The following is a 19,284-nucleotide window of genomic DNA, read 5'->3' on the forward strand; positions in this document are numbered from 1 at the left end:
GCTAAGCTAGTGCATCTTTGGAGGACCTTCAGGCACACAGACACTTTCTAAGAATGATGGCTAGCAATAGTGACATGCTATTCTTGCTGTCAACAGTGCCAGAGGCTAGTGGGGAAGGGGGAAGAGAAAGGCAAAAAATGGCAGCAATACACACTTGTCATCCCAGGACTCAGGAGATAGAGGTAGGAGGATAAGAAATTCACGGCCAGCTTCAGCCACACAGTGAGTTCAAGGCCAGTCTGAGCTATAAAAGACCTTGTCTCAAAACAACAAAAGAAGAAGAAGAAGAAGAAGAAGAAGAAGAAGAGGAGGAGGAGGAGGAGGAGGAGGAGGGAAGGAAAGAAAGGGAGAGGTGGGGGGAAGGAAAGAAAAAAGGTTTTTTTTTCTTTCTTTGTGTTGTTGTTTTGTTTGCACTTTGGTTTTCAGTTCTCATTTTGAGACACTATCTTGTTTCATAGTCAGGCTGGTCTTGAACTCTCCTTCTTCAGGCCTGAACCTCTCTAGGCTGGGATTACAAGTATAGGTTACCATGACTCTCAGAAAAGGTGGCTTCAAGTCTACCTTTCTGTCAAACATTCTTCATACAGCTTAACTGAGGCCCTGCATAAAAGTTTAGTATTTATTAAAAAAATTAACATACCATCTTTTTTCTCAATTAAAAAACTGTAAGCGTGAGGAGCCAGACATTGTACTGGGCATTAATCTAGGTCCCTGCACATGGCAGGCAAGCACTCTACCACTTAGCTACATCTTCAGTCTATTCCACTACTTTAGCCTTGTTTTAAAACTTGAGGCCTACGGGGAAAAGGAGCAAGACTAAAGATTCTCAGAACACGGTCCTCCCATCCTCCTCCCATCCTGACAATAAGGAACAAAGGCAGGAGGGACCAACTAAGGAGAGAATGTCGGGACAAAAGAAAGTGACTGCGGTTTGACCTTTTCTATTGTGTGAGTGTGTGTGCATTGTGTGCAAGGGTGTGTCTATGTTTGTGGGCACACACATGCCACAGGACACGCCTGGAGCTCAGAGGACAACTGGTCTGGAGCTCACCAAGCAGCCTGTGCTGACTTGTCAAGCAAGCCCCTGGGTTCTACCTAGCTCTGGTTCCAGCACTGAGATTATAAAGAAGCACCAACACACCTGGAGTTTTCAAAAATGTGGGTTCTGGTGACCAAACTCACGCCCTCAAGGTTGCGTAGTAGGCATTTTCCCAACTGGGCCTTCGCCCCAGCCCCCATTCTGCTCTCCAACCTGAAATGTCTTCCATTTTCCTGTCTTTCCAAACTCCAACCCCTCCCTCCTCACCCAAGTGCATTTTCCTGTAAGTCCCTTTCTCTGTCTTGTATCTCTTTTTCCATTTACTGCCTTCAGTGGTTCAACCCTCTAGCTCGGCAGCAAGAGCCTGCGAGAGAAAGAGTAACAGACCCAGCACTGACACAGCATAGAAGAAATATGAACGCCACGTGTTTTCAGAAACAAAAGGCAAACTGTAGAGCGCCCACATGCAATCACTTTTGTTTTATGGGCACAGGTGTTAACGCGGCAATCTATTTGCTTCCGTATCACTGGAAATGTCTTACATTTCTTCAGGAGCTCCCTGTTTATCAGGGAAAACTGTGTGAGTTCCTGGGAGGGACACTGCTGCTGCTACAGTTCATAAAAGATACACCCCGATCCCTGCTCTTTGAGGTACAAAAATCTGCATCCAGCATGCTAAACCTATATAGGTGTTACATTTGTGATAAGTGCTAGACACTCATGGGGGAAAAAAGGGGGGGAAAAGGCTTTCAAAGGACTCATAGGCTGGAGAGATGACTCAACCATTGAAGGCTAGGCTGCCCACCAAAAAAAAGAAGAACTTGTGTCTTCTCTGGATCTGAAGTGAGCCTAACAATCACCAGTATCCTTCAAAGCCAAACCAGAAGGTAAACGTCAGGGTCGTACTTCTCCACTAGGTAAAGTGTAGTTCATCCCAGTGCACTCGGCGGGCAGGGAGCATTTGAACTAGCAGTAAACTGTGAAACAGGGTATGGAGAACAAGGTTCCTACCTGGGAGTCTGCGCCTCCAATTCTATGTAGTCAGGTGGCTAAGAAAAATGGCAGCGGTAAAGTGGCAAGGTTACAGCAGGCTGTAACCCAAAAATCCTCCAAATGACCCTGAAGCTTTTATCCAGCACTTGTGTTAAGTAGGCAAATAAACCTTTCTAATTGTTTGATATTCAACAGCATGTCCTATGACTGAAACTCCTCAGGGGAAAGAGCCTATTTAAATTCAAAAGAGAAGTGTATTCATTAATTTCAGTTTAATAGTAATTAAAAGCAAGAATAGATATTTCTAAAAATCTTTAACCCAGTTACAGCAGACATACGAATATTAGTGAATTCTAATCTCACGAAAAATGAATTATTTACTTAGGCTCACATTTTTCATAACAAGTATGTGGCTCACCGTACTCTATAATCAAGCGATTTTACAGCAACATTTGTATCTTGTCATAATATCTCATGCTACTCTGAAATTTATTTTCAAGGTTTCATCTACTGAATTAAATTAAAATATTATGTGTATTTATCTGGTTACAAAGACTGTGATTCAAATATCAAAATGTAGCTTGGGAGAATTCCTCTTCCTCAATTTACTTTTGGGTTTTCTGTTTTTCTTAGATAGACTTAGAATGATTCATTTGTTTTTGGTTTTTCATGTGTATGTAAAGAAATAAAATGGAGCTTCCCAGTATGGCTCATTGAGTTCTTTATGGATCCAACCCTTACACAAATAACTATAAATTAAAAACAAAAGCAGAAGTTCATGCAACAGAATGTCTTCCTTTCCTCCTCTTTTTCTTTTTTGACACAGGGTTACACTGTGCAGCCCAGGCTGGACTCAAACTTACGATATTCCTGAGCTCTGGGATTACAGGAGTGTACAAAAGCATGCTCAAAGTGTGCACTCAAAAGTGACTTCATTACTACTTGGCGGAGAGGCTCATCAATCTTTTGTGCAAACAATGCTAGCCTTCTTTTAAGCATTAAAAGCTAAACTGAGGGTTGGAGAAATAGCACAGAGGTTAAGAGCACTGGCTGCTCTTCCAAAGTCCTGAGTTCAATTCCCAGCACCCACATGGTGGCTCACAACCATTTGCAGTGTGATCTGATGCTCTCTTCTGGTGTGCAAGAGAGCAGGGTGTTAACATACATAAAACATACAAATACATAAATTTTAAAAGCAAAACTACTAAAGAAATGACATAAGCAATAATTCTACACCTATATCTCCCTAAAATAATTTTGGTGCTTTTTAGTTTGGTTTCGTTTTTTGAGACAGGGTCTCACTATGTATATCTGAGCTGATCTGGAATTCATTATGTAGACCAGGATGGACTCCAGCTCACAGAGATCAGCACATCCTAAATACTGATGTCCTATTTTTATTTGTTTGTTTGTTATTTTATTTTTGTTTTAGCAGATGTGTATAGCGTTCAAAAATTAAAGTCAGAAAAATCCTTGAAATGTACAATCCAAAGGCAAAGTGGGCATTTACAAGAAGCGATCATTTGGAGCCCATGCCAATGAAGAATCTGCAATAAAAGTTGCAGCCTCCCTCTTTCCCAGATCCTAGCACCAATGAATAACCCAGGTGTGGCAGCAAACACCTGCAAACTCAACACTGAGTGGTAGAGATAGGCAAGTGTTGGGTGGGCTGGTCAACCAATGTAGCAATATCTGTGAGCTTTAGATTCAGTGAGAGACTCTCAAAATAGGTTAGGGGGTAATAGAGGAAGAAACCCGAAGTTAACTCCGAGTTCCACACATGAGCGCATGTGCATACAAGCACAGGCACACTGACACACACTGCTGTGGTTTGAAAGAAAATAGCTCCCAAAGAGAGTGGCACTACTGGGGATGAAGCCTTGTTGGAGGAAGTGTATCACTGTGGGGGCAGGCTTGGAGGTCTCTTTTGCTCAAGTTTTTCTCAGTGTGACTATCAGTCAACTTCCTGTTGCCTGCAAGATGTAGCACTCTCAGCTCCAGCACCACATCTGCCTGCGTGTGCCATGCTCCCCTTCATGATCATAATGGACTGAACCTCTGAAACGGTAAGCAAGCCACCCTAAGTAAATGTTTTCTTTACAAGAATTGTTGTGGTCATAGTGTCTCTTCATAACAATAAAAATCTGAACTAAGACACACATACATACAAAATAAAAATTTTAAAACATTAAAAACTGAGATGGCTCAGCCCAGAAGAGCAACTGTGCAGCCACTGAACCTGAATACAATCACAGGAACCACATGGGAAGGAGAGAACAAGTTCCTGGAAGCTGGCCTTTGACCTCAACATTCATGTGTGCACCCTTAGTCTCTCATACATATACATATTACCCACACACAATAATAATTAAAATAATAAGAGAGTTTAAAAGAACCCTACCCACACATAATCAACATCTTAAAAAATGCCCTGCCTGACTACCCAGTAAATATAAAATACAATAATTTATATGAAAACATTATTAAAATAGTGATAACTAAAAATTATGGAACCTAATTTTCATAAAGAGCATGAAAAAAAGAGACATATCCCTAGGGGAGGGAACAAAAGAAGTTAGGACACTTTTTCAGTTAGTTTCAATTTTTTTTATATTTATTTATTTATTATGTATACAATATTCTGTCTGTGTGTATGCCTGCAGGCCAGAAGAGGGCACCAGACCCCATTACAGATGGTTGTGAGCCACCATGTGGTTGCTGGGAATTGAACTCAGGACCTTTGGAAGAGCAGGCAATGCTCTTAACCTCTGAGCCATCTCTCCAGCCCCTAGTTTCAATTTTTTAAAAGTTCAGAACTGGTAAAACAAACAAATGCATTTTTATGAATAAATCTAAGGTCCAGAAAGAAAATGAGAAACACAGATGTTCACTGAATCTAGACGACACTAGAAAAACTGGAAATAACCTTAGAGCCCACAGTAGGTAAAAGGTTAAATAAAAGATACATTCTATCCAGTCATTCAAATAGGACACTAAAAGCTGGCTTGCTAGCCCCAGCTATAGGCGCTGGAAATACAAATGAGAATAAATGGTAACAATGACGATTTACATAATGCTTGTGAAGAATTTCAAAGACTTAGGATGCATTAGGACATGGAGAGCAGTTGGTACAGTCTTTGCCCAAAGTGCACAAAATCCTGCTCAATTTCCAGTACCACATAAACAGGGTGTGGTAGATTTATTCCAGAATTCCGGAAGTTGAGGCAGGAGGACCAGAGTTTGAAGCTATTATCAGCTACACAGGAAGTGCTAGATAATCTGAGCTGCATGAGACCCCATCTCAAAAAAAAAAAGACATAATTATTGCATGTCCAGTGAACAAAGTAGAATCTCAAATTGACTGCATTCCTATAAAACAAAATATTCTAAAAGAAAATTAAGTCTGGTGGCCTCTGAATGAAGCTAAATGGCTTTATATTTTTTCTCTTTCAGCTTATATTTCTGTACTTCCAAATTTTTCTAAACAAACATATGTGGCATCTGCCTTTCAGGGCTGTGAATCCCAGTGTTACCTGTTGCAGTAATAAACCGCATTATTGGGATCCAGTTCTATCGCCTGTGTGTAACAATCCACTGCGGCAGTGTAATTTTCCTCTTTCATGTGGTTATTGCCTGCAATCAGATCAATGAGAGGTACGGTAAGCACAAAGTATCAAAAAGCGTAGTCTGACAGATACGTTTCAACCATAGACACTACAACAGCAATGAAGGGCACACACGGTGGTTTTCACTCACACTGGGGTCAATTTTATCTCATACCATAGGGCTACTGTTCGTGGTGTCACAGTGTTTGGATCATTTAGACAACGTGAAGTCATGGAGATGAATGCTTGCATAACTTACAAAACCCAGTGGGTGGGAGGAAAGGCAACCATCACAACTAAGTCATGGCTATGTATTCTCTCCTTCTTCATTCTGCTCCTCTTTAGAGCTGGCTGCATTCCTTTCTCCCTAGGCACCATACCATCTCTAGCTGGACCCGACCTTCCCCTCTTCCCTTCAACACACATGCACACACCTCTGGGCAGCCATGCTTGGAAGGCTGCTGAGAGTAAGCTGGTGAAACCAATTGTGCGAACATGTCTTTAGAGGGGATAAAATCATTTTAAAGAGATTGGAGGAGATTAATTTTTAGAGAGGATTTCAAACGCCACGCTAGCCCTACTGAGTACTGATTTTTGGGGACGAGCAATTGCACATACAGTTGGCAGTAATTTAACTGGTGGAATACGGCATCTCCTGTGACTATCTTTCTGCACCACATGAAGGGGTGCAGTATCCAGTGTGTTGGTAAGAACCACTGCTTAAAACTGAGAACACGACAGCTGGGGATGCAGGACTGACGTCTCAGAGCCTCTGTGGTTCCCCAGTTTTCTGCCCATGATCGTGTTCTCTTCATTAGCTGCTTTTAACAGGAAAGTGGGGTTAGCTAAGCCTACAGACAGCAGGAGCTGGGAGAGCTAAGGAAAGGCAAATGGTTAAGCTTCAGCTGTAAGCAAAAGTTGCTGTACCTGAGTAACTGCTAATGGGTAAAAATGGTTAATAATTGATTTGGCTGTAAAAATCTTTGTTACAAACAGAGTGAAGGAGCAACTCATACAATGAATAGCTCAAGGAATTTGTTTTTGATAAACTGATTTGAGGCAGTTTTCTACAAAAGTTATTAATATAAAGAACTTTTTGTTCTGTTTTGTTTTGGTTTGTTTTTAGATAGAGTTTCTCTTTGTAGCCCTGGCTGTCCTGGAACTTGCTCTATAGACCAGGCTGGCCTCGAATTCACAGAGATCCGCCTGTCTCTGCCTCCTGAGTGCTGGGATTAAAGGCGTGCACCACTATTGCCTGCCAAGAACATTTTAAGAAATCTCAGAGGGTAACAAAAAAAATTTTTTTAAATATTTATTTATTTATTATGTATACAATATTCTGTGTATATGTCTGAAGGCCGGAAGAGGGCACCGAACCTCATTACAGATGGTTGTGAGCCACCATGTGGTTGCTGGGAATTGAACTCAGGACCTTTGGAAGAGCAGGCAATGCTCTTAACCTCTGAGCCATCTCTCCAGCTCCCAGTAACAAAAATTTTATGGTTAAGAAACAGTTAACCACACTGGCCCAGAGAATTTAAATTGATTTCCTTGTCAAAGACTTTCTTCCTCTTGGTTGAGACTTTTGCTCTTGCTGTTGGACCTCTCTGCCTTGGGGTAGCATTTTGCCACCATCAGCATTAATACCTTGCTGCAATGTGTAGGTACTATAACGTGTACATAGCTATTACAAATATATGCAAGCACTGTAAATAACGTATGTTAAAGATTAAAAAGCTTCCATCTGTAAGAGAGTCGATATGCAAATTCAGGATTCAAAGAAATCTGCAGACAGACAGAAGAATAAAGCACTGGTCCGGCACTTCATAGTTATGGGATGTTCTACAAACAGTCTCCTTCACTCTCACAGCCCCATTGGGAGGTGGCAGCCGCAGGCCCTTCCTGCTTCCTTCTGCTCTTCCAGAGCACACGAAACATCTGAAAGCCAGGCTCTAGGAGGGGACACTGCCAGTCTAGAATGATCCCATGCTTGTCAACTTCCCATGACCATTTGTTCTCACACAAGTCACAAAATCTAGACAGAACAGCTCTCACTTTGCCTTGGCCTCTCGCTTGTCTGATAGATGACCTATCTCAGGGAAAACAAAGAACAGAAAGCTTCTGTTAAAGGTGAAGCCAGCCTCTCTCTCCATCCGCTGTGCTGGAGTCTCATGCTACCGGGCCTCCCTCTAGCCACATCCTTCTAACACTCAATACATCCAACAAAACCAAACAAAAACCTCCACGGGGATTACCATTTCCCAAGACTGCTGTACAGAGCAAGCAGCATGAGGGACAAAAATAACATTTCAGTTTGCTATGTACCGAACGCTAACACCAGAGCTAAACCGGCTGCCACAATAAAATGGTGGTAGGGGCTGCACCGCATAACTGCCGTGTTCACACAGGGCAAAACCCGAGTGGGAGAAAAACAAAGCGGCTCCAGTTAAAAAGTATTGCATCAAAAACATATTTGTATCTGGATTGCTGAAATATAAAAGCATTGGGAAATACAATTCAAGTGTCCTTGAGTGTTGGGTGTTGCTTTTATTTTACGTGTAAATTATGAGGTCATAGTACTTTAAGATTTCATGGCCTTCTGATAATACCATTTTTAGAGGAAACAAAATTAAACAGAGACTAATCCTCTTGTCCAAAGAACAGAATTTTATAATGTAATCCTAAAATGACAAAAAAAAATTGAAGAACAAGGATGGAACCAAATATGCTAGTTAATAAACAAAACAAATGCCATATACAAACATGAAGAAATTTCAGAAATCTTTTTAAAAACATTAATTATATGAAAGTTAAAACTACCCATAAAATTAATTACCTCTTTTTGATTAAAATTAAAGAAGAACTTGAGTCAAATAGCAAACACAGTTCGAGGTAAATAGCCCATAAGGTACTTGTTGGGCAAAGCTTACGAGAAATTGGCTCGTCTTGGTTGCCTTGGTGTTGACAAGGCGTTCTTTGTCACCAGGCCTCTTACCCATCACATTCACATCTGCTCCACAAGCACCACAGGGCTTACGACAGTGCCGTCCTGACAGCACAAACCACAGCGCTATCCCCTCAGAGCTGCTGTCTCCAGAGTGGCAGAAAGTACATCTGCGGGCAGTATTTACCTGCATCCTTCAACTGATCGGCCTTCCCCACATCTTCAGGCACCGAGTTTGAAAGGGGCACGATGTCATTCTGAAACGAAATCAAAATGTGCTTCTTTTTCACTACACAAAAAGTCATCCGACCAATGCCAGACACGAGCATGACCACTGGGCTACACTGCCGGCACGCTGGTTTGCCCCTTTCATTTTACTTTGAGGTAGGGTCCTTCACACTAAGATGCCTAGGCCATCCCTGAGCCCACTTGATAGCCCAGATGAGCATCTAACCTGTGATCCTCCTGCCTTTACGTTAGAATTACAGGTCCAGCTTTCAACCCCACCCTACCCCGCCAAATGCTTTTCCCATAGCCAGAAATTCTATTTCACGAACAAATTGTGGAACTGATATACAAAGAATAAGAATAGAAGTAGAAACTTCTGGAATAGAATGTTTTTATCCTAAGACATGTATCTTCCTACTGTCTATCAATAAAAGGGCATCTATAATGTGATTATTTAAAGACATAAAAAATGTGCGCGCACACACATTCATACACTAAGACTGGGAAGGTATATGCCAAAAGTTAACAGTATTAATATTTGGAAATAAACATTTCAATCTCTTCCTTATATGTCTCCGGTTTGGTCAGTGTTTTAAACAATAGTCAAATAGTAAATAATAGGTAAGATGAGCAACAATATGAAATTCTGCACCAGCACCTCCTCAAACCTCTTGGGCATAAATTTCAAATCAAAGGTTTCTAAAAGCAAACAGAACATTCAGGCCTACTATGACAATGGAAACTTTTGTATTTTCGCATTTATGGAAGACATTTTAAAAATTACATCATTTTTAACTTTACTCTAAATCTACAATATTGAAAAAATAATTTGTACCTTTTATGCCAACAAACTACATTTAAAATACAAGGTAACCCTTTGTCTGGACTAAAATTTCAATAAAAGTGATAAATTGAACATGGAAATATACTTTGCTAATTAGAGACAAATACAAGTACAAAATCACTGACAAAGAATTTGACTTTCATCTTTAAAAAAAAAAGGAAAGAAAAGGGCAGTGGTGGAGCATGCTTTTGATCTGAGTACTCGGGAGGCAGAGGCAGGCAGATCTCTAGGTTTGAGGCCAACCAGGTATACAGAGTGAGTTCCAGGACAGCCAGGGCTAAACAGAAAAACAAAACAAAACAAACAACAGAAACCAACAACAACACCAAAAAACACCAAACAGGACTGGAGAGATGGCTCAGAGGTTAAGAGCACAGCTGCTCTTCCAGAGGTCCTGAGCAACTACATGGTGGCCCATAACTGCATGGTGGCTCACAACTACACGGTGGCTCACAACTACATGGTGGCTCACAATTACACGGTGGCTCATAATTACACGGTGGCTCATAATTACACGGTGGCTCACAACTACACGGTGGCTCACAACCATCTGTAATGAGATCCGAGGTCCTTTGACATCCAGACACACATGCAGACAGAGCACTCATACCTAAAAAGATACACAAATAGATAAAAACACCAAACAAACAAAAACCCTTCTCTATGAAACATAAAATATTAAATTAAAAAGACACAGAGCTGGGTGGTGGTGGCGCACACCTGTATTCCCAGCACTTGGGAGGCAGAGGCAGGCAGATCCCTGAGTTCAAGGCCAACCTGGTTAACAAGAGCTAGTTCCAGACAGCTAGGGCTGTTATGCAGAGAAACCTTGTTTTGAAAAACAAAACAAACAAATTAAAAAACCAAAAAGGATAGATGATAGATAGATGATAGATAGATAGATAGATAGATAGATTGATTGATAGATAGATTGATTGATAGATATAGATAGATGATAGATATAAATAGATAGATGATTGTTAGATGATAGATAGATAGATAGATAGAAGATAGATAGATAGATAGATAGATGATTGATAGAAGATAGATAGATAGATGATAGATATAGATAGATAGATAGATGATAGATAGATTGATAGAAGATAGATAGATAGATAGATAGATAGATAGATAGATAGATGATTGCTAGAAGATAGATAGATGATAGATAGATAGATAGATAGATAGACAGACAGACAGACAGACAGACAGACAGATACATAGATGATAGATTGATAAAAAGACGCAGAAGCAAAGTTGAGCATTCCAGAGCAGTCACGGCTTAACTCTGACTCCAAGACACCATGCCTATTGCTCTACAGAATCTGCTTCTAGCTTTCCATTTCATAACTCCCAACAAACCCATGTGGTTTATTAATTTAAAAAATGAATCATTTGGGTCAGAAAAAATGCATAATGAAAATTGATTATAATTTATTTTCTTTTCCAACTCCTTAACTTTTAAAAATGAAATCACAGTTTTACATTGAAAATTAAATGTGTTGGCAACTGTTAGATACTTAAATAAAAGCATCGAGTCCATTTTGTATATGTATAAACTGAAGTAGGAGACAGGAAGAAAAAAAGCAAAATTGTAAAATTAAAGTGACTAATACCACATTCAACCACATTTGATGTGACAAACTCTTTCATCACAATGATGTCAATGCTAATCACAATGGTATTAATGCTAACCATAATGATGTCAATGCTAATCAAAATGATGTCAATGCTAATCACAATGATGTCAACTAATCATTATGATGTCAGTGCTGACCATTATGATGTCAAAGCTGCTTTGGACACACTTTAGACTTCCTATGCTCAGTAGAATCACAGGAGTAGAGCATGAAGTCCCAAGGGTAGACCTGGGTACTAAAGGATGATGCTACCACAAATAATATCCTGAAGATGTCACAGGGAGTCAGTCTCAACCAATTCACAGTTTAAAGAGTATACAACCAATCTCTCAGTTAGGTGCAACAAGAGAGTTCCAGCTGAAGTGCTTTATCCAGGAGAGTATAAAAGTCAACTGGATGTTCCTGGGAGACAGTAACCATGGTAATCTGTGGTGGAACTTCAGAACTAAGTCAGTGGAGACACTAGCTTGAGAGCAAGTGAATTTCAAGTGCTGTCTGAGGCATAGCCCTTGGGAAGCTGAGCATAAAGATCTGCTTCAGTCATGGTTTTATTTGGCAACTGAAGCAGGGTGTCTCAGCAGGCAACAAGCTTGGACACAGTGGAAATGACAAACAGTTCATCTTAATGTGAAGACAAAAAGGAAGAACAGAGATAGGCAACGCCTCTCATCCTGTCATATGAGTTCATCTGTGTGGCGAGTTAGCCCGCACCTGCATCATTCTCTTCTAAGTCTAAAACTACCAAATTCTCTAAGAATCTCTTGCCAGCAGTTCTAGAAACAGAGTGTAGGGGAAAGCAGCTACATGTACCATCAGCACCATCCACTCAAAGCTGAAGTTAACACGTCCTGAGCCGGCATCACTCCCAAACACTGCATCCTGCAAATAACTTCAGCACTAGAAGGGCAGCACCCAAAGTGGGTGCTAGGAACGTAACCCCGGTCTCTTGCACTAGCAGGATGTGTTCGTAACTGCTCAGCAATCTCTCCAGCACCACAGACCTTGGAGATTTAAAAATAAACTATGAAAGACTTCTAGGTTGGCAAGGCGAGACTGTGAGAATAGTGACTAACATGCACATCTAAAGTATGATAAGCGAGGTACATTTTCGTTCCTAGATAATAGCCAGGAAGAAGCTGATTATTGGTAGACATATCCCCTCAACGCTTAAAAGCCCATGATAAACTGGGCGATGGTGGTGCATGCTTTTAATACCAGTACTTGGGAGGCAGAGGCAGGCGGACCTCTGAGTTCGAGGCCAGTCTGGTCTACAGAATGAGTTCCAGGGTAGTCGAGGACAGTCAGGACTACATGGAGAAACACGGTCTCAAAAAAACCAAAAAGAAAAAAAAATAGGCCAAGATAAAACTGGATCATACTTGCAACAAATACTATTGAGAAGAAAAAAAAATGCCAACATACCTTACAGAGGGAGTTTGTGAACATCTCTGTCAAAGGCTGTGAAACTGCTAGATGTGTATCTTCTGGACTGATCTTAAACACTGTCTCCAAGCACTGAATTGCAACTTGAAATAAAACAAGGGCAGGGGGATTAGCAACTTTAAAAAGGAACCTTCTGTTTTTCCTTACAGGAATGTAATCTATGGTAAATCAGTGTTTATGGCCAAAGAACAGGAGGAGAACTAATTGGTCCAGCTGCATAGAGATTTCTATTTATAGACGAGCTATCAGAGAAAGACAGTGGTCTCTTATTATTTCTCACTAAACAGTAAGTGTTAGCTAGAATATAATTTCTGAACATACATAGTAAATCATATTCTTGCTGAAGGCTACCAGAAAGAAGAGCATATCATTAACACCTTACATTCCAATACTAATACCTAATTAACCACCAGTGCATTAAACAAACTTAAAGTGTTATATATCTTTTATATATGAAAAACAAGATTTTCAACTTGATGAAAATTAGTAAAAGAAACATAATACCTGGCCCAAAGCAGGGACTAAATATTAATCCTGGCATAGTAACATAAAAATAGATCTGCTTTAAAATATTCATGCATGTAAGCAAATTTATTATGTGCCTACTATGTGTAAAGTTCCGCTCCAAGGTGCTAGAAGAACAGCAATAAACATAACAGGACAAACAAATCACTGTCCATATTATAAAGCAAAATATATAGCCTGCGAAATGATGACAGTTGCCTCATCTATTTTTGGTGGAGGACAAAATAACTGGTTGGTACAGCAAGGGGACAAGGTACAGACTGATGCAAAGACACGAAGGGAGATTATGTAAGAATCAGAGACTTAACAGATCACAAGGCAGCCTCAATGACATTTTTAAAGAGTGGGACTCGGTGCAACTGGCAAACAGAGGGCTTTCAAGGATTTAGTGAAGGAAAATGACTGTTTAGAGCTAAAAGACTGGTAGGAAGGCTGAGGACGGGCTAGAGAGAGAAACAGAAAACCAGGTGGGCTCCCTCTCAAAGGATACACACAGCTGAGCAGCCCAGGGCAGGGGCAGTCAGGAGATGTATTCTGTCCTCTCTGCGAGGACCCTTGAGGGGCCAAGAGTGGTTCTTCCTCTGATCGCGCTCCAGCTGGGAAAGAAACTAAGCAAGTGGCCAAAATAACCCCTGTCCTTCCCACACTACTAAATAGATTCATCCACATGTTAAAAGACTTGTAAAAGCTCCTTTATATTTTAATTGTGGTCTTGAGAAAGGAGCTGGTCATAAATACTATTACTTTAGGCAGTCACAGAAAAGCTCTCCTTAGAGAGGGCCTGAAGAAAGCACCAAGTTTTAAGCAATACGAAGCAAAATATCTCTTGGGGAGAAAATACTCTATTTACCTAGACTATCGCCTTTTCCTTTCTGTGTTTTGATACCTTCACCTCCTCAGTAGATAGAACTATAAGAATGTGGCTTTCTCCTTTGTTATTTCTCCCAAGCAGATGAAGATGCATTTAAAATATTGGACTGCAAGTAAATTTGTTCTCGGTGCCATGACACATAGTTACAATAATAAAGATGTATGCCTTTGCATTTGTTTACTCTTGCAGCCTCCATCCTGGATCAGAATGGCATTCTCTACTGTGCCATCTGCTTTGTAGGGTTCCGTTACCAGAGAGATTGCTCTATGTCTTACGCCCTGGCATGCAGGTATCTCATGTTAGACCATCTCCTTGAAGACAAGGCCTATCTTACTCCTCTCTGACTTTAACAGAGTCTGGCAAGTCAACAATTCCAATGGTCAACAATTGGAATCTGTTGGTTTCCTTGTCTTCAGTAAAAATCATATTTTAATTTCCAAGGAAATTTAAAATTATCAGATCTAGGGCAGACAGTGTTTCTTCTGACCATCATCCGGTTACCAAAACTGAAACAGCAGCCAGGCGGTGGTGGCGCACGCCTTTAATCCCAGCACTCGGGAGGCAGAGGCAGGCGGATCTCTGTGAGTTCGAGGCCAGCCTGGTCTACAAGAGCTAGTTCCAGGGCAGGCTCCAAAACCACAGAGAAACCCTGTCTCGAAAAACCAAAAAAAAAAAAAAAGAAAAAGAAACAAAACTGAAACAGCAAAACTTAAACCTAAGTTCACAAACACAGAAATAGATCAAGAGGACAAAAACAAGCCATTAACCACGAATCAGGCCATGGAACTTCAGAGGCAAACAGACAGGTATAGATTCTCTTCAGGAACATTTGATGGGGAGGGGTTGATGTATTTTGCCCAATAGACTTAGAAACCAAGATAAAGACCAGAGAAGTCCAAGCCCAGGATTATGGGATTCAATTCAACAAATGCATACGGAGCACCTATCACATGCCAGGCCCCTTTCTCGAAGCTTGCTATCCCAGTGAATCAAACAGAATAGAACCTTAACCTCTTGGAACAGAGGACGAGAAGAGGACTATAAATAAGAATAAGGAGGACGGGGTGGGGGGGTGAAAAGGGGAAGCGGGAGCTGAGCCGGATGCAGACTGCAGATTTAACTTAGAGTTCAGGGCAGGCCTCCTTGAAAAACAAATCTGGCAGACTTGGAGGAGATGGAAGTGTTATCATTACAGCAGGTACAGATGATGGGAGGCTATTCCAGGCCAAGGAAATAGCCAGAGCAAAAGCCTGCAGGCACAAGGATCAAGGGCCTCCTCACTAAGGAAGCTAATTTGGCTGAAACCAAATGAGAAATGGTAGGTGGACAATATGTCCAGATTATATAGATCCTTTATACAATGACGAAGAAACAATAGGAGTCCTGGCAAAATTCTGCATAGAGAGCAACAGAATCTGCCACAGTCTTAAGAGAGGACGAATTTGGATGATCTGAGGAGCCAGAACCAGTGAAGAAAGACCAGTTTAGGGGTTATCATAGTAGAACAAGCAGTAAGCAGTTTCAACCAGGGGAGATACCAGTGGAAGTGGTAAAAGGTGGTTAAACTCAAATTTCATTTTATGGTTTTGTTTGGTTGGTTTTTGCAGTACTAGGGATTTGTGCACAGAGGGGCACATAAGGCCCCTCTATGGCTGGATTATATTCCCTAACCCCTGACTCAAGATGTATTTTGGAAGTATAGACTTTTAGTCCTGGTGTGGTGGTGGCACACACCTTTAATCCCAGCATTCAGGATGCAGAAGCAAGTGGATCTCTATGAGTTTGAAGCCAACCTAAGCCATAGAGTGAGTTCTGGCCAGAGCATACAATGAGAGACCTTGGGTTAAAAAAAAAAAAGACAGGCTGATTTTTGAAGGCAAGAAGGTTTATTAACAGTTAGATGTAGAGTATGAGAAAAATAAGACCCTAGAACAATGCCCAAGTTCTTGGCTAAGGCAAAGGAGTGCTGGAGCTGCTCTCTCTGAGACAAGAAAGCAGTGGAGAGAACAGACTTTGGGTGGGAGGACTGTGAGTTCAGTTTTGGCAATGGTAATTTTGAGATGCCTACTAGACTTGCAAGTGGAGCTATGTGGTGGGAAGCTGGATATAGAAGTCTGGGTTTAGAAGAAAGATCTGGACTGGGGTTTCAGTTCTAAGAACTGTCAGCCTATAAATTCAGGGCACCTCAGGCAAATAAGTTAAATTCTCTCACCAGAAAAATGAGTGAAGAGAGTGACAGGAAGAAAACCAAGCGGTCAACTATAGACACGACAGGTCAGGAGAGGGACTCAGCCATGGGGAGAAAAAGCAAAAAATGAGCCAAGACACTAACCACGGGACTATGAGATGAGTAAAGTACGTGAGACGAAGGAAGGAATTAAGTCAGATAAAGAATAAGAACTGTTCGACTAAACACAGAAACACTATTGCCCTTAGTGAAAGTAGAATGGATGGAGATAAAGGATGAAAATTCTTAAAATTAAGAAATAGAAGAATTGGAGAAAGTAAGTATAGATAACAATTTCAAACGGTTTAGTTGCAAAGGAAGACAATAAAATCAGATAAGAGGGACTGGGTACAATGACAAGAATATCCATGTTAGGATATTATTTTTATTGTATGCATTTGGGAGTTTAGGCTGTATGTATACTTGACAGTGCACCATATGTGCACATGGTGCCTTCACAGGTCAAAAGAGCTAGAGACAGTTGTGAGCCGCTGTGTGGGTGCTCGGGATTGAACTCAGGTCCTCTGGAAGAACACCAGTGCTCTAAACTGCTGAGCTAACTCTCTTATTTTCTCTTGTGTGTATGTGTATGTATGTGTGTGTACCTATTGTAAACAGGATGCCCTCCGGGACCAGAAGGGGGTTTCAGATCTCCCTGAAACTAGGGCTCTTGGTGGGAGTGAACGGCTCAGTATGGGCTGGGAGCTAACCCAGATCCCCTAGAAGTACAGCGAGCATTCTTAAGCACTGAGTCATCTCTCCAGCCCTATTCAATTTTCTTTTCTGAGTTTTTTTTTCATAACGAAAGGGGAACTATTGGTACATTTATGATTGGATGAAAATGATCCAGCAGATGAAAATTTGAAGATGTAGGACAAAAGGGTAGAGAATCTACAGTAAAATCCTAGCTGCTGAGATGGGATGGGACAAAATGTGCCAGTAGAGAGATTTCTCTGAGAAAGAAATACCACCTACGGTAATAGTCAGGCAGATAAGCAAAGCCTGTGGGTCTTGTCAGTGAGTGAATATAAGGAGTGTGGAAGTTGGTAGATGCTGTTTTCTTATCATTTCTTTTTTTCTGTTTGTTTGTTTACAGTGGGAGAAGCATCTAAGGGTAAAGACTGAAATGGAAGTCTGGCATCTCAGAAGATGAATGAGATTATTAGAATGACTATCTAGGATAATAGAAAGGATGAATAAGTAGATGAATGAGTGAGGAACAAATAAATACCCTGGTCACCCAGCAGCACTAAAAGTTTGCAGTCAAGAATTAATATAGTCAGTCAGCAAAACTGTACATTCTGGTCCATTAATTTATAGTTAAATGGATATAGACACTGAGTAGGTAGAAAATTAAAAATTAAGGTTTGGGGGCTGGAGAGATGGCTCAGAGGTTAAGAGCATTGCCTGCTCTTCCAAAGGTCCTGAGTTCAATTCCCAGCAACCACATGGTGGCTCACAACCATCTGTAATGGGGCCTGATGCCCTCTTCTTGTCTGCTAGCATACAAACAAACAGAATATTGTATTCATAATAAATAAATAAATATTTTTAAAAAATTAAGGTTTGGCTTTTCAGGATAGGAGAAAGAATACAAGAAAATATCATAATGATCTGCCACAGGGTTAACAAGTAAGAAAGAGGTAGGGAAAAGTATGGGATCAACAGATTGGAGGGGTTGGTGAAGGAATTGTTGAGATATGGATATTAGACGGAGTGTGCAAGAAACAGACAGTAGAAGCCAGGAAGTAAAATGCTTAAGACAGAGCTTGCTGGTGGAGCACAATTTGGGAAAGATTCAGTCTAGGAAAGGGCTCTGCATCTCATCACCCGACACTTCAGATCAGATCATTCCCTGTTATCAAGGCCTGTCTCGTGCAGTGTTGAGTGTTTAGCTTCATCGATGGCTTCTTCCCACGAGATGCCAGTAATACCAGCCTCCCCAAAGGTCGTAACACTCAAAAATGTCTCCAGACTTTGCAAAATGACCCTCAGTTCAGAAACACTGACCTAGTGTATAGTGAAGTGGCTGAGATCAGGGGGAGGAGAAAAGCGCAAGAGCCCAGTGGGAGAGAACTGCAAGGATCGTCCTGGAGCTTTTCAGGAGCAGAAAGAGCTAAGACAGGAGCAGAGCTTGCAAGGGTGACAGCGTGCTGGAACAACAATCAAAAGTGAAGCAGATGTCAGAGATGACAACGATTAGGAGGAGGGGATGACATAATCTGGTAACAAACCTCAAAGCTGATGAAACACAGCTCCACGACAGTGGTAAATCTGGAGCTAGAACGGCAGAGCCTTTCCCGAGGCGTTTCTAAATGTCTAGAAGGTGGGCAGACACCTCCACATGACTTCGTGCTCAATTAAATTAGACTCACAGAGTCAAAAATAGGGGTCAGTCACAAACAATTGGCACCATTTCTGACTCCATATATAACAAACAGCTGAAGGCACATATTTTTGGCTGAATGCCATTCTAAAAATAGGGCACAACATCTTGGTTTTTAAAATACTCTCGATTCTCTTTCTGCTTCATAAAAACACCATACCGCCTTAGATTAGAAAAAAAAATATATCTCTTGTTACATGATTGCCTTCCTCTGTTGCCACAGAGCAACGACAGCCAAGACTTTCCTCTGACAGCCAAACTACCTTCATCTTCACACAGTCTGACCGTCAGGGAGGACACAAAGTCCTTAGTATTAAACGGGCTAATTGCTAAGTTCTCCCACTGTGCCTCACCTGCTCCTCTCACTGCCACCTGGAAAGACTTCATTTCACCAGACGAGTTAGAACAAATGCCCAACTTTGATTTGCACCTATTTAAAGCAAATCTACAAAGAAAGTACTCAGAATTAATAGGCGAGTCCCCTCTCCAGGAAGAGCAGCTCGGAGACGGGAAATTCAAACGGCGCTGCTGTTTATTAA

At 41.1% G+C, this 19,284-nt stretch overlaps 1 protein-coding gene across 1 annotated transcript in view; it reads right to left on the bottom strand.

Annotated features, from left to right (window-relative positions):
- Positions 1 to 19,284, bottom strand: part of Sgtb (small glutamine rich tetratricopeptide repeat co-chaperone beta) — a 36,776-nt gene that overhangs the window by 15,335 nt on the left and 2,157 nt on the right. Inside the window, exons 3-5 of the mRNA XM_041663171.1 lie at positions 12,716 to 12,819; positions 8,769 to 8,838; positions 5,566 to 5,665 (exon numbers count right to left, since the gene is read on the bottom strand). Of these exons, the coding sequence (XP_041519105.1) occupies positions 5,566 to 5,665; positions 8,769 to 8,838; positions 12,716 to 12,819 (274 nt within the window). The remainder of the gene's footprint in view (positions 1 to 5,565; positions 5,666 to 8,768; positions 8,839 to 12,715; positions 12,820 to 19,284) is intronic.

The sequence above is a fragment of the Microtus oregoni genome, unplaced genomic scaffold, assembly GCF_018167655.1.
Source record: "Microtus oregoni isolate MIOR12 unplaced genomic scaffold, Mior012 000014F_ref0000157, whole genome shotgun sequence".
NCBI lineage: Eukaryota > Metazoa > Chordata > Mammalia > Rodentia > Cricetidae > Microtus > Microtus oregoni.